The following is a 14,507-nucleotide window of genomic DNA, read 5'->3' as shown; positions in this document are numbered from 1 at the left end:
GCGTTTATGGCAATAGTCAGGCTGCATTTACGGCAATGGTCAGGCTGCATTTACGGCAATGGTCAGGCTGCGTTTTTTGGCAATGGTCAGGCTGCATTTCACTATTTGGTTCCGAATATTTTTTTTCTTGATTTCCTCCTCTAAAACCTAGGTGCGTCTTATGGTCAGGTGCATCTTATGGAGCGAAAAATACGGTATATAATGTACAAAAGGACAAGACAATATTTAAAAATCATACAAATGGAATACATATAGTATGATGGGAGCCCATTCGGGCTCCCATCATACTATATGTATTCCATTTGTATGATTTTTAATTATTGTCTTGTCGGCTGAGAAAGGACACAATCATTTTAATCTTGGGGCCTGTGCAGTTCTTGGCTGTGTTCATAGAAATATGATGTATATCGGCCTCTGCTGCAGCTTGTCACCTTAAAGCTGATGTCAGACGGGTACATTTGTAGCAGAGAACAATTGCTGCTAAAAATCGTTATTGCCAGTGATGCAGCTGGTAATATTGCTACGCAATTGGGTTGTGCTCTGCTACAAATCGCTCTTCAATGATTTAAATAACAATCCATAGACGATTCATTAAGAGCGAATGTTTCTAGTGATTTTGCTGTTGACATGAAATGTGGGTAATCTTGATCTTTGTGAGTCATGGGAATCTTTGAGAGTCATGAATTGAATGGTGTCCTCTAGAAAAAAACACATAATATTATTAACTAATAGTACCATTATCCAAAAATGTAATTGAATAGAGATAGGACTTTTGGTCCCCAAAACCAAAAAGGCTGAAAAAAAGGGGCAGTTGGACTATTGCGCTACAGATAAATAGATAAACTCAAATATGTGGATACATATATGAAAAAGTATACATTTTTATTAACACAACATCAATAAAACACAAACAAAAATATACAAAAAAAACAGTGACAGACCATACGTGTCACCAAACTAATGATCCCCAAGAGGGGAAATTGACGGTGGAAGTAGGTGTCACAGAAAAATGTCTCTACTAGTTTTGTGGCCAGTTGCCGCTTCGTCAGGAGAAATCCTGAAATTAATTAAAATACAATCTGGAACTAAACAGATTGGACAAGCATAAAACTCAAATACAATCAAACCTGACAAAGAAATGCTATAATGTATAAATTGGGGGACAAGGGCTGAGCTGCTTACCTAAAATACCAAGTCAGTTCCCCTGGCCTTTTGAACTGAGGGGGTATTTTAGGTAGCAGTTGGGTACTGAGTACACAGCAGCCTGAACACAAAAAAGACACTTAAATGAATAATAATATACCGTATTTATCGGCGTATACTGCGCACTTTTTTCCCCTGAAAATAGGTGGAAAATCACGGGTGTGCGCTATACGCCGATAGTGTACCTTGGGCTCGAGCGAGGGAGACGAGCGCTGCCGAGCGTCGCCAGAATTCACGAGCCGTCTCTCCTGTTTACTTGGCTCTAACGTCACACACACAGTCCCGCTTCCGCCACCGGCATTGGACCAGTGTTCTATCAATCACAGGAGCTGGGCCAATGCCGATGGCGGAGGCAGGACTGTGTATGTGACTGCCGCCGAATGAACAGAGATGACGGCTCGGTGATTCCCTCACTCACAGGAGATGACGGCTCGGTGATTCCCTCACTCACAGGAGGTGACGGCTCGGTGATTCCCTCACTCCACGAGAGAAGGTGAGGCTGCAAATGGGCACATCAAACTTGGGGGCACATAGACTTGAGCTGGGCACGTAGGCTGCATTTAGGCTGGAGCTGGGCACATAGGCTGCATTTAGGCTGGAGCTGGGCACGTAGGCTGCATTTAGGCTGGAGCTGGGCACATAGGCTGCATTTTGGCTGGAGCTGGGCACGTAGGCTGCATTTAGGCATTTAGGCACAGATTAGGCTGCATTGAGGCTGCAGATGGACACTGACCACAAAATGTAAAAAAAAAAAAAATCCTGAAACTTCCCTCTGAAATTGGGGTGCGCGTTATACGCCGATAAATATGGTAGCTACTGTATAAAAATACATCAAACAGTCAAAGTGTACTAAAATTAAATATATTCCTTTTCAGCCATTAACTGTGAACTGACGGAATGGTCACATTGGTCGGAATGTAATAAGTCATGTGGAAAGGGACACATGATTAGAACGCGGATGATCACCTTAGAGCCTCAGTTTGGTGGCGGTAACTGTCCGGAAACCGTGCAACGCAAAAAGTGCAGGGTCAGAAAATGCCAGAAAAACTCTGGGGGAGAAAAGAGACGCCTGAAGGATGCTCGTGAGAAGAGGAGGAGTGAAAGGACCAATGAGGAGGTGGACGGTGAGCATTCCCCAGGTGAGAAAGAAAGGGAGATTCACAAAATTAATAAAATTCGGATCACATTCAGTTTTGGAGCCTCAAGTATAAAGCATTGGGTTCTACTGTGACTTCATCTCAACTTCATTTGAAGAACGTCTTTAAAGCTTAACTTTAGGAAGATAGCTAACTACACATGTCATATATGTACTTGGAGGCTGCTTTATCTGCCAAAGGATTTGCAGTTCTGTCAATCCAGTTTCACACAGCTCTGTCACACAGCACAGTCCTGACTGCTGCAGTAAAGTAATATTAAAGCTGGCCATACATTGTTAGAATTTCATCTGATTTAGAGGAATCATCCAAACTCCTAACATTAGTTTTCCCAGCTGGATCACCAACATTTGATTACTCATTTGAAGTTTATGAAAGGAGCAGGGTCAAAAATTGTCAACCAAATAGCACGTCAGTTGCAAGTTTGGGTGTTCTGACAGCCAGTAGATTGTACTGCAATACAACTAATTGGCAATTTTTTGTTAAAACAATTTAAGTATTTAAGCAAATTAGAGAGAGAGGGGGATGGGGCTGAGAGGGGGTAAGAGAGAAAGGAGGATGAGAGAGAGATAGGGGGGTGAGAGAGAGATAGGGGTGAGAGAGAGAGAGGTGGTGAGAGAGATGAAAGGTGAGAGAGAGAGAAAGAGGGGTGAGAGAGGGGGGTGGGAGGGTCAGGAGAAAAAGGAGGTGGGAGAGGGGGGGTTAGGGGCAGAAGAGAGAGAGAGAGAGAGAGGAAGGGAGGAGGTGAGAGAGAGCAAGAGAGGGTGCCTTTTGGTAGTTTTAGTAGGGTAGTAATGTGGCATGCATAGCGCACCACAGCGAACTGTGAGTGGAGCCACATTGCGGTAAGAGTGGGAGGGGCTTCCCCACACACGATGCACACCCCCTCTTTGGTCGGACCTCTAGACACTCCCAACCCCCCCAAAATCCATCTGCTCACCTTTGCAGTACAGGTAATGGCAAGGTCAGGGCCAGCAAAGACAACCTACCCTCTTTCTCAATACTGTTTTCCTTAAAAGTGAACCTATGTTGAGCATATGAACATTCTTCTGAGGTCAAGAGGTTCCTTACCCATGAAATGGATACAGCGCCCAGAGGCGATTCAGTTTGCATGTGTTGCGCTTTACAAGTCTCTCTCTCTCTCTCTCTCTCTCAAGGATTTACATATTCTTAGAGAAAAAAAAGTGAATATTAAAACAAGCTCTCACTGACCTGTGTAGCTGCAGGAACTGTGAAATAATACATCCTTAACCTCCCTGGCGGCATGGGTGATAGGGGCAAGTTTACTGAGGAGCAGTAGCGTCACCAGGGTTGGTGTCACCTGGTGCGGAAAAAATTGGTGTCACTCCCCTGTCCACCAACTATAGTCCCCCCTCAGTACAGACCCCCATCAGTATAGACACCCCCATCAGTATAGACACCCCCCTTAGTACAGACCCCCATCAGTATAGACACCCCCCTTAGTACAGACCCCCATCAGTATAGACACCCCCCTTAGTTCAGACCTCTCATCAGTATAGACAGCCCCCTTAGTACAGACACCCCTTAGTACAGACCCCCATCAGTATAGACACCCCCCTTAATACAGACCCCCATCAGCATAGACACCCCCCTTAGTTCAGACCCCTCCTCAGTATGGACACCACCTTAGTACAGATCCCCCCATCAGTATAGACACCCCCCTTAGTACAGACCCCCATCAGTATAGACACCCCCCTTAGTTCAGACCCCTCATCAGTATAGACACCCCCCTTAGTACAGACACCCCTTAGTACAAACCCCCATCAGTATAGACACCCCCCTTAGTACAGACTCTTCTATCAGTTATCATAGAAGAATTAATAAGGCACATACATAATTAAAAATCAGAGATTCATAGAAATATTAATATAGCATGTAAATAATTAATTTGAGCTATAACAAACTTTTTGTCTATATAAAAATTAAAGCAAAGAATAGCGCTGCGTAAAAGAGAAAAATATTACATTTATTGATATCGAGATGACACTTAAATTAATCCAATATTTACAACCATAACATAAAGGATATCACTTGTTGAAAAAGAGTGGATACTGCTGAATACTGATACAACATACATGATATTAATCAGAATATGGCTATAGAGGATTCAACAATAAGTAATGATAAGTTCAGAGACAGACATAGAGAGACAGAGGGACAGAGAGAGACAGAGAGAGACAGAGAGAGGGAGAGACAGAGAGAGGGAGAGACAGAGAGAGGGAGAGACCGAGGGACAGAGAGAGAGAGAGACAGAGGGAGAGAGAGGGAGAGAGAGAGAGATAGAGGGAGAGAGAGAGGGAGAGAGAGAGAGAGATAGAGAGGTTACATCACCATGCCTGGGTCAGCTCATCCATCATGCGTCAGTCTGCTTGGTTAGGACATCATACACTGATCTCTGTCAAGCTGACTTGACTGGTTTTTATACCCCTGAGTTTGCATTTTTCTCCCTCCAAAACTCAAGTTTCCCGCGGATGAGATTGGATGACTTATGTGTCTTTTCAGAATGACACATAAGGACCCCCCACCCAGTATCCCCCTGTTGTCACATCCTCTTGACATAGGAAATGTCTTGGAGTTTGCATATTTATCAAAAACAAAACTTTGCATATCACAGGACCCCTGGCTTATGGAGACGCCTTGTCTGTCCGAGCTCTATACACACACACACACACACACACCTGGTATACACAGGCAATCTAAATGTGTGTTTTTTAATCAGACAGGAGATGACAGGAAATTATTTTAATACAATGAGGGGGCATTTCCTATCACCCCCCCCCCCCATTGAGGTAACATCCATATGCTGACATATGGTCAAAAACATGCTCCTCAGCTCACAGAGTAATCTAAAGACAGACCCAAATCACATTAATAATAAAGTCTTGTAAAAGAAAGACATATACATCTTCATAAAAATCTTATAAATCTGGATATGAAAAATCTCTACCACACAGTATAGACACCCCCCTTAGTACAGATCCCCCCATCAGTATAGACACCCCCCTTAGTACAGAATCCCCCCTTAGTACAGACCCCCATAGAATAGACACCCCACATCAGCATAGGCACCCCTTCCCCCCCCCCCCCGCACATGTCCATATAGAGTGTAAATACAGTACAGACCTCAGCGGCCATGGACGTGTACACACAGCGGTGTGTGTCCCTCAGGCTCCTCCTCCTCGCTGGATGTAAACAGAGAGGAGGAGTCGCAGGCAGCTTCAGTCCGCTCAGTTGACACAGAGCGCGGCGCAGGTTAGTGTAGGGCAGCAGCGGTGTTAGCGGCACCGCAGCTGCCGCTATCCACGGGTGTCACCCGCGTGCGGCGCCCACCCCCCGCACCCACCTAGCAATGCCTCTGCTGAGGAGGAACAGGCAGTGAGAAATTCAGACAAAGAAAAAAAACATTTAGAAGGGAAATCGAAGGAAAAGGTAAGTGAACCAACAATGCACTGGCTTAAAGGAACCTATTTAGAAAATAAAAAACAAACCTTTACAACCCCTTTAATGTTAAAGAACCATAATGGTTATTTAAAGTGGTAGTAAACTCTGTACTAGCACTTTCACTTACAGGTAAGCCTATAAGAAGGCTCACCTGTAAGTATAAAGGTTTAGGAGATATTCTTTATACTTACAGGTGAGCCTTATTATAGGCTTACCTGTAAGTGAAAGTGCTAGTACAGAGTTTACTTGTTTACCCCTCGGAATGCGCCAGCTGACTGCAGCGGCATATGTGCAGTGGGGATCTTCGGCTAAAGGCCCGGCAGCCGCCGGACCTTGCTGGACAGAAGTCTCCCGCGCGCATGCGTGACATCATCGCCGCTCCAGCCAATCGACGAGGCAAGATGACATCTCCCTCGGCGTGGACCAGGTAAGTTCCCCTAACCTCGTTCCAAGGTAAGTATTTCATAATGAGCTAGTATTCGGTGCATACTTGCTCATTATGGCTTTTGCTTTTCAGGGATGTAAAAAAAAACAAAAAAAAAACTGCGGCTTTACTACCGCTTTAATGGGATCCTAACTACAGAGTTTTTTTGTTTTCTTTTTTAACAGAATACCTTCTGCATCTTTTTATGCTTGTGATTTTATTTTTATAAATATTTCTTTTTTTACAGTTTGCAAAATGAAGCCATGGACAACGTGGACAGAATGCAGCAAATATTGCGGTGGTGGCATTCAGGAAAGGTTCATGACTGTCAAGAAAAGGTTCAAAAGTTCTCAGTTCACAAGCTGCAAAGACAAGAAGGAGATACGAGCTTGCAACGTCCATCCATGTTAGCAAATGTCTCACATGTGATGAGCTCTGAGTTCCATGCAAAAGTCGACCTTTATTAGATTTTTTTATCATAGAATATATACAGTGCTTTTCATTTTGCAATGTACTTTGCTTACTATTCTTGCAGGTGCGAGAACTCTGTTTTCTAAATATCCACATGTATTAATGAATTCATCCGGTTAGCAAAATGAATACGACATCTTACACCTTGGTGGTCCCAAAGAGATGTTGACTCTGGACAAGCAATGTATCTTCCTAGCCGCATCATGGACTCTAACCTTCAACAGTGTGACATGCATGCAAAGTCAAACGTCACCCAATAGGACAGCCTGTTACCGCCTTTATGGTTTTTCAAACACTCATTGATATCCTAAGATGAAGGATGACAGACACTCGAAGGAGCTTTTTATCTGTTTTTTTTTTTTACTCCTCTATTACTCTTCATTAGTGAAAGCATATTTTGTTTAAAGCCCATTGACATTGGAAATTTTCCACATGTTGAGCTTGCTGCTGATACTGTATATTCTATTCCTTTGTGTTGTTATCCATCACTAGGACCTGATAATACTTACACAGCTCTAGATGTGTTGTGGAGAAGCCATACTAAAGCTGGTTCCATCTTTCTGTTTCTTTGAGCCTGTCAAAGCCTTGCAGACACTGGGCCATATTCTTATACATCTAAGGCGGCGGAACGTATGTACTTTACGTTACTCCGCCGCAAGTTTAAGTGGCAAGTGCCTGATTCACAAACCACTTACCTGTAAACTTGCGGCGGAGTCGCGTAAAGTCCACCCGCGTAAGCCATCCTAATTCAAATGATCCTGGCAGGCCCCCTGTGAATCATTTAAATTAGGCGCGCTCCCGCGCCGATCGTAATGCGCATGCTCCGTCGGGTAAATTACCCGACGTGCATTGCGCTAAATGACGTCTCACGGACGTCATTTGTTTTGACTGTAACGTAAATGGCGTCCAGCGCCATTCACGGACGACTTACGCAAACGACGTTAAATTTTGAAATTTCGACGGCCATACTTAACATTGAGTACGCCACCTAGGGGGCATCTTTATCTTTACGCCGCGTATCGCTTACGGAAACGACGTTAAAACACTACGGCGGGCAAGCGTACGTTAGAGAATCGGCGTGACTAGTCATTTGCATATTCTACGCTGACCGCCACCAATCGGTCAGCGTAAATATTGCAGCCTAAGATACAACGGCGCAAGCCGTCGTATTTTAGGCATGTTTAAGTGTATCTCAGTTTGAGAATACACTTAAACATAGGAAACGGACTTACGTAGGCGTATCTGCTGATACGCCTACGTAACTTGTTTAAGAATATGGCCCACTGAGTAGGTTTTTCAGTTCCTTTTCTAAAACAGCAAATGCCGCTGTCGGAAATTCCGACAAGAAAACCGTGTTTTTTTTTCCGACGGAATGTTGGCTCAAACTTGTGTTGTATACACACGATCACACAAAATTCCGTCCGCCAAGAACGCGGTGACGTACAACACTACAACGGGCTGAGAAAAATTAAGTTCAATGAATGAAATCGCATCTCAAATCGAAGCAAATCGTACCCAGTGTGAACCTGGGCTTAGGGAGATATTTACTAAAACAGGAAACTCTGAATCTTCGGCAGCTGTGCATCTTAACCAATCATGTTCTAACTTCAGCTTGTTCCATTAAGATTTGACAATAAAACCTGGAAGTTGATTGGTTTCTATGCACAGCTGCCCCAGATTTTGCACTTTCCAATTTTAGTAAATCTCCCCCTAGTTTCAAAGCTGGATGTCCCAACTGGGAAAGAACTGTGAAAGAGGTTGTACAAAGATCGCCCAAGCTGGTAGATGTCTTCATACAGCTATATTGCTCATTCTTTATTGATATAGACCTGCTAAAGGAACAGTTTGCAACTCATAAATGGAAAATTACTAGTGGATTAGGCATAAAGTTGTAATTATCTTAATTTGTATCTGATGTAAGGTCACCTCAGTCTTCCAAAAAAGATGGGGAACAAAGTAAAGATGTTTGGCTTCAATGCTTAAAGAAACCAGTTTCAACTCAGTGGATATTTACTTCCTACAATGACTGCAACAGGTTCTAATGGGCCATGTGACCAATCGTTGTCATTCCTCTGAGGTCGTACAAAAAAAGGACTTGCCCCACACAGTAATTCTAGGTACAGACCAACCTGGTGTGCTTTTAAAAACATAAAGCATACACATTAAATAACAGTTTACAGTTATAGTCATATATCATTTGCCTTGGGAGATCTACTGTATTTATATCTGGAAAATGTCAATACAATGTTCCTTATATCTATATTATGGTATGAGGTGCCCTTGTTCCATAGTGAATGCATCATGTTCATATCTCTAATGAGATTGTCACAAAAAATAAGCTTTAGGTCAGGGGTAGGCAACCTCGGCTCTCCAGCTGTGGTGAAACTACAGTGCAAGATCCTGACAATCACAGGCATGACTCATAGGGGCAGAGGCATGATGGGATTTGTAGTTTCGCCACTGCTGGAGTTCCAAGGTTGCCTACCCCTGCTTTAAATGGTAGTCATCCTGTGATCTGTATTTTAGTTCCAGGTAGAGAATCTGAACTTATTCCACATGAAATGTAGGTGAAATCAGGGCCCTGCAATAAGTTGTGGCTAAGGAGTGAGAAAAAGTAATCTTTCAACTGAGGTTTCTCTATGGTGCTTTGTGACACATTTCCTTTAAATCTGTGAATCTGCCAATAAATAATACAAAAATAAATAATAACAAATTTTGATTATATATACCCTTCTGCCTAAGATGCACCAGAAGGTCTGTAGCTTTACAAGTAGCCATATTATCTCTTGTTGAGGCTCAAACCTACCTATGCTAAATTGGAAGGATTGAACATCACTCTGAGCTCTCTGGGGGACCTCTTCTGTCAGCACCACCATAGAAAGAGTTGTGAAAATACCTGCATTGCATTGTGGGATGTGGTCAACTTTGTGACTCTTTAGAAATTGACTACTGAAGTGGCTGGAGGCTTCCAGAGCTTTAAGGGCTTTCCATGTTGTATGGTTGAACTGGTGAGGTCTGTGGCCATAGCATAGACAGGCTCCTTAAAAGCTTCTACTCCTACTTTTAGGCATGAAGTTCAAGGAGTACTTGAATGTGTGAGTGGGTGAATTCCACACATATCCTGTTTTCAATGTTATTGCAGCAGCCATGTACGACCATCTGCCTGGCTTTAGTAGCATTTCTGCATTCAGTTAATCAGAACATCAATATTATAGACATTTAAGCCCACAACCTAACTACCAAGCAGCTCCATGGTAACATGAAGGGAGTTGACTTAACAAAACCATGATCGAAGAAATAAAAAGGTTGTTCCTATAGTCCATGCCCCCCCGCCCCCTTCCCGTCTTTATAAATGGAATCCCCATCCAAATCCAAAAGTTTTCTCCTTAGTTTTGGATACAGTAGGGAATGGAGAAACCCCATGTAATTGTTTTCCTCCATCCCATTGAGGAGATTTATTTTCATTTCCTGTTCCAGAAACACAGCAGGAAGTGAGAGACAATCTCTCCAAAGTGAGAGGAAATGCCTTCTTAGACAACTGTCACTGGAACAAGTCTCCCCAGTGGAAGATAACTCTGTTCTAGTGAAAACTTAAAATTGATTACCAGATTAAACATAACGTAAATCTTATCAGAGGGGTTACTGACAATTAGTAACCGACGGAGATTTAATTACTTGGTTCTCATTTATCCAGGTCATGGTTTATTTAGAAGTCGTTTTTCACATTCAACTGGACTTGTTCTGTAATGCTGTATGACATGTCATAGCTTATCCAAGACACTCCTTAAGTTCATCTTCTCATCTATTAAGAAGTAGATATGTGCATTTGTTTTCATCCAAATGCATTTTCGTCTGAAATTCAGGGATTTTCGCATTCATTTTAACATACGATAACGAACGTGCAGAATCCGGAATCCAAAAAGATCCGACATAAAAAATGCTTTATTTTCGTTTCATTGTGACAACAGTTCAATACAGATAGAAGATTCAACATGACAGTGACAATAGTGATCTGTGTCTATCGAACCTGCGGTCGAATGTGCTTAACCTAACTCTATTAGTCCAAGATTATTCGACATAGAGAGAAAAGATTTGACATTATAGAGACATGAAGATTCGAAATAGAGAGAAGTTATTCAACATTATAGAGGCATGAAGATTCGACGAAGCAGCTAAAAACATACGATCACCACAAATGGACATTTATGGTCAAATGCTCCGCCCATAGGCTATAGAAGAATTCTAATGTTGGTTGACTAGTAATAATAATTAATAAATATAATTATTACTAATCATACAACATTAAAATTCTTCTATAGCTTGTGGGCGGAGCATTCGACCAGAGATATTCAATTTGAATGTCGTACAGTTTAGCTGCTTCGTCGAATCTTCTTAGAACATTCGACAGACACCATAAGCCTTCAATGACAGATTCAACCTTAATTCATTCGGATTTTCGGACGAATGCATTTTTTAACAAAAAAATTAAAAATAAAAACGAATTTCGGGAGTAACTAAATAATTTTATTTTTCGGACAAAAACGAAATTCCGAAACTAAATATTTCAGTGTGCACATGTCTATTAAGAAGTGGCTTGGCTTGGATGTGGCTTGGATAAGCAACAAAATGATACGGAAGGAGTTAAGTTGAATGTCGCTAACTGCTTCTATACGTTTTAAACAGTTTCCTGCTTTGTCTTAAACTTAAAAAAAAAATTCTTTAGATACACTTTGACTATGGAAACCCTCTATTTTTTATGAATCTGGATTGTGTTTCATGTGTAGGTTGCTATTTGGAAGGGCCTTCTCCGCTCTCCTCAGTAGACACCTCATTAGAAGCTCACTTATTCCAGCCAGTAAATAAAAACCTGTGCAGAGATTTTTTGATAATTGGCTCTTCTCTACAGAAACTGAGGCCTCGTACACACGACTGAGTTTCTCAGCAAAAACCAGCAAGAACCCTGCTGGGAGATTTTTTTTTGCCGATGAAACTGGTCGTGTGTACATTTTCATCGAGGAAACTGTCGAGAAGCTCGACGAGCCAAAAAGAGAGCAAGTTCTCTATTTTCTCGATGGGAGTCTGATTTGGCTCGTCGAGTTTCTGGTCGGGCTGGTTTTCAACGAGAAACTCGGACGTCTGTATGCTAAGAAACCTGTGCTTGCTCAGATTAAAGTATGAGACGGGAGTAAAAGTACCATTTGTAATGGAGATAACACATTTTTAAAGCTGTAACAGACTGAAAAGTGCAAATCGTCTCTTACCAAACTTTTATTTAACACGCAAACACATGAAATTAGCAAAAGCAGCCCCAAGAGTGTAGCCAGTGGAATCGAACTTCCCCTGCCGTTGTATGTGTTGTATGTCACCGCGTTTGAGAACGAGGAGATTTTGGCTTGACAGTGTGTACGCAAAGCAAGCTTGTTGAGTTCCTCGACAAGCCTAACAAGAAACTCGACGAGGAAAACGATGTGTTTCGCCCGTCCAAGTTTCTCGGTCGTGTGTACGAGGCCTCACAGTATAATGTGCATGCGGTAACTTCAAAACTTCAACTGACCCATGTGTAAAACTTTTAGGGATTTGTAACATTGTTTGAAATTAGCAGACGCCACAATAATAATATCCAATGAATTCTACTTTCGGTAATTGATGTTAATGTCTTTAAAATATTTAAAAAAAATTCAATCCAATTTAAAAGACCTCAACAAAGCAATAGAAACATTAGTGGTGACAGGGTAAAGGAAGATTGCAGTCAATGAAATAGTGATTCTTTTTTATTGTTTAGGTAGGAAAAATATACTTGTTTTAAGTAAGTATTAATAACTCATGAGTTACAAAAATAATCATCCATCACTACTACCACTCTTATAACAGCCAAATCAAATCCATATTTTATTTATGTCTAGTTTTTTATCTTTTTAAGGAAAATCTGTGGTTTACTTTTTTCTACAGCAAATGAACACACAAACATCTTTTAAGATTATATTATACATTTATAATTGGATAGAGATTATATTTATTATGATGATAAATGTACATAAATAAGGGATTCTTCTTGTAGACATTATCTAATTTTCCGAAGTATGTTTCAAGACCTATTCTTGAAATGCTTATGATATGTAAAACAAATAGGACAAACTTAATAAATATTTGTATTCTTACATTTGAAAAAGTTAGAAAACTTGTCAGGATATTTTTTTCTGTTTGTGTCCCATTGGATACTGTAAGAAGAAGGAGGAGATCATAGTTGTCACGGGAAGAGGTTTACTGATTGGAAAATTTCTTCTTACCTGCTGTTCCTTTGACATATCAAAGGTTTGAATTCTCCATCACTTACTATTCTCTTAACAATTTCCATACCACAGACCGTCATATGATGTCCTGAGCTTTCAGTGGAGATATCTGAATAATGCCTGCAGCTACAGGCATCATTCCGATATTTTCTTTTTCTGCCCGCGATTCCCTGCACCATAAAAACAATCAAAGCTGGCTGTTCAGCCACTTAATTGTTTTTACAGGCGGTGGGAGGCCCGTGCGATCGGCGAGCCGGAGAAGGAATCCGCCAGCGGTGGAAGTTTACCATAGAGCTGACCGAGGCCCAGAAGGACCACGGTCATCTCTATGACTCTCGAAGGCCAAGCGCAACGTTATGATGTCAAGCCCGCCCCGCACAGTTGTAAACACATCCGTGTGTTCGCCCAGAAAGCCTGAATCGTTTATTTTTATTTGTTTGATCTCTTTCCAGTCTAGGGGAGAGATGGGGTCTATAAGAAGACCTGTCATGCCCTATTAGGAATAAAAGTGATAAATATTTTTTAGACCTGCTAAAAAAAAAAAATGAAGGGTATCTGTTCCCTTCTATATGGGCGGACCAGAGGGCCCATATTGTGGCCCGCGACCAATTACCAAGTCGCTTTAGTGGCCCTTGCTCTTCAAAAGGTTGGGCACCCCTGCCCTAGGGTCTCTGCTAAACAAAATATTTATAATGTTTGGAGGTTTCTAGCAAAAAAAATATGATTTTTACATGTAGGAGAGGAATGCCGGAATTGGTTAAAAAACAATCACCAGGACCAATAGAGAGGTTGAATCTCTTTAGCTGGAATTGAACAGGAATAAAAACCTTCCACATTCTGTCTAAAACAACAAAATACATTTTGGCTTTACATTCTACTTTATATACAATACCGAAATAAAAAAAAAATGACCAGTATGTGTAATCAGTCAATATCTGTTATCTCATGTTTGGGGAATGGAAGAATTAAAGTTAATAGTAATGCAAACAAAGATAAATCTAAATGCTATTTGCCGAAAATATAAATATATTTTACGTCCTCATATTTTACCATAGATTTTTTTTTTTTTTACCTTTCCATTATTCAAATTATACACATATTTCTAAGTGTTCACTAAACTTTTGTTGTTCTTAACGCTGCTGTAGTGTGAGTTGGTTTGAATTCAACATCTGGTCTTTTAAAGCCTCAAGAATAAATTAAATTATGTAGGGTTTAATAAATTAACATGTATGTGCCTCATAAAAATGTTTAATTTCTTTCTTTTTTTTTTGCATTTTTTTTTTGCTGTGGAATTTTTGATAAACCTGTCATAAATATATTTCCTACCAAAGTCTTGTGTACTTGTTTTCTAGTTGTATGTCTAACACATTATAATTTTTAAATAAAGTACATCTTTACAAAACTTTGTCCCCCCACTTTTTTTTTAAACAATCACTCTAGTATGCAAATCAAGCTTATGATGATGTTTAGTGATATGTATGTTTTCATAGAAAGGTGGTGATC

At 41.1% G+C, this 14,507-nt stretch overlaps 1 protein-coding gene across 1 annotated transcript in view; it reads left to right on the top strand.

Annotated features, from left to right (window-relative positions):
• Window positions 1-7,377, top strand: part of SPON1 (spondin 1) — a 343,817-nt gene extending 336,440 nt beyond the window's left edge. The window contains 2 exon segments of the mRNA XM_040328285.1: window positions 2,079-2,342; window positions 6,491-7,377. Coding sequence (XP_040184219.1) covers window positions 2,079-2,342; window positions 6,491-6,654 — 428 coding nt within the window. The 3' untranslated portion in view covers window positions 6,655-7,377.
• The last annotated feature ends 7,130 nt before the right edge of the window (window positions 7,378-14,507 follow it).

Source organism: Rana temporaria, chromosome 11 (assembly GCF_905171775.1).
Source record: "Rana temporaria chromosome 11, aRanTem1.1, whole genome shotgun sequence".
NCBI classification, from domain to species: Eukaryota; Metazoa; Chordata; class Amphibia; order Anura; family Ranidae; genus Rana; species Rana temporaria.
This window is presented reverse-complemented; position numbering and strand designations above follow the sequence as displayed.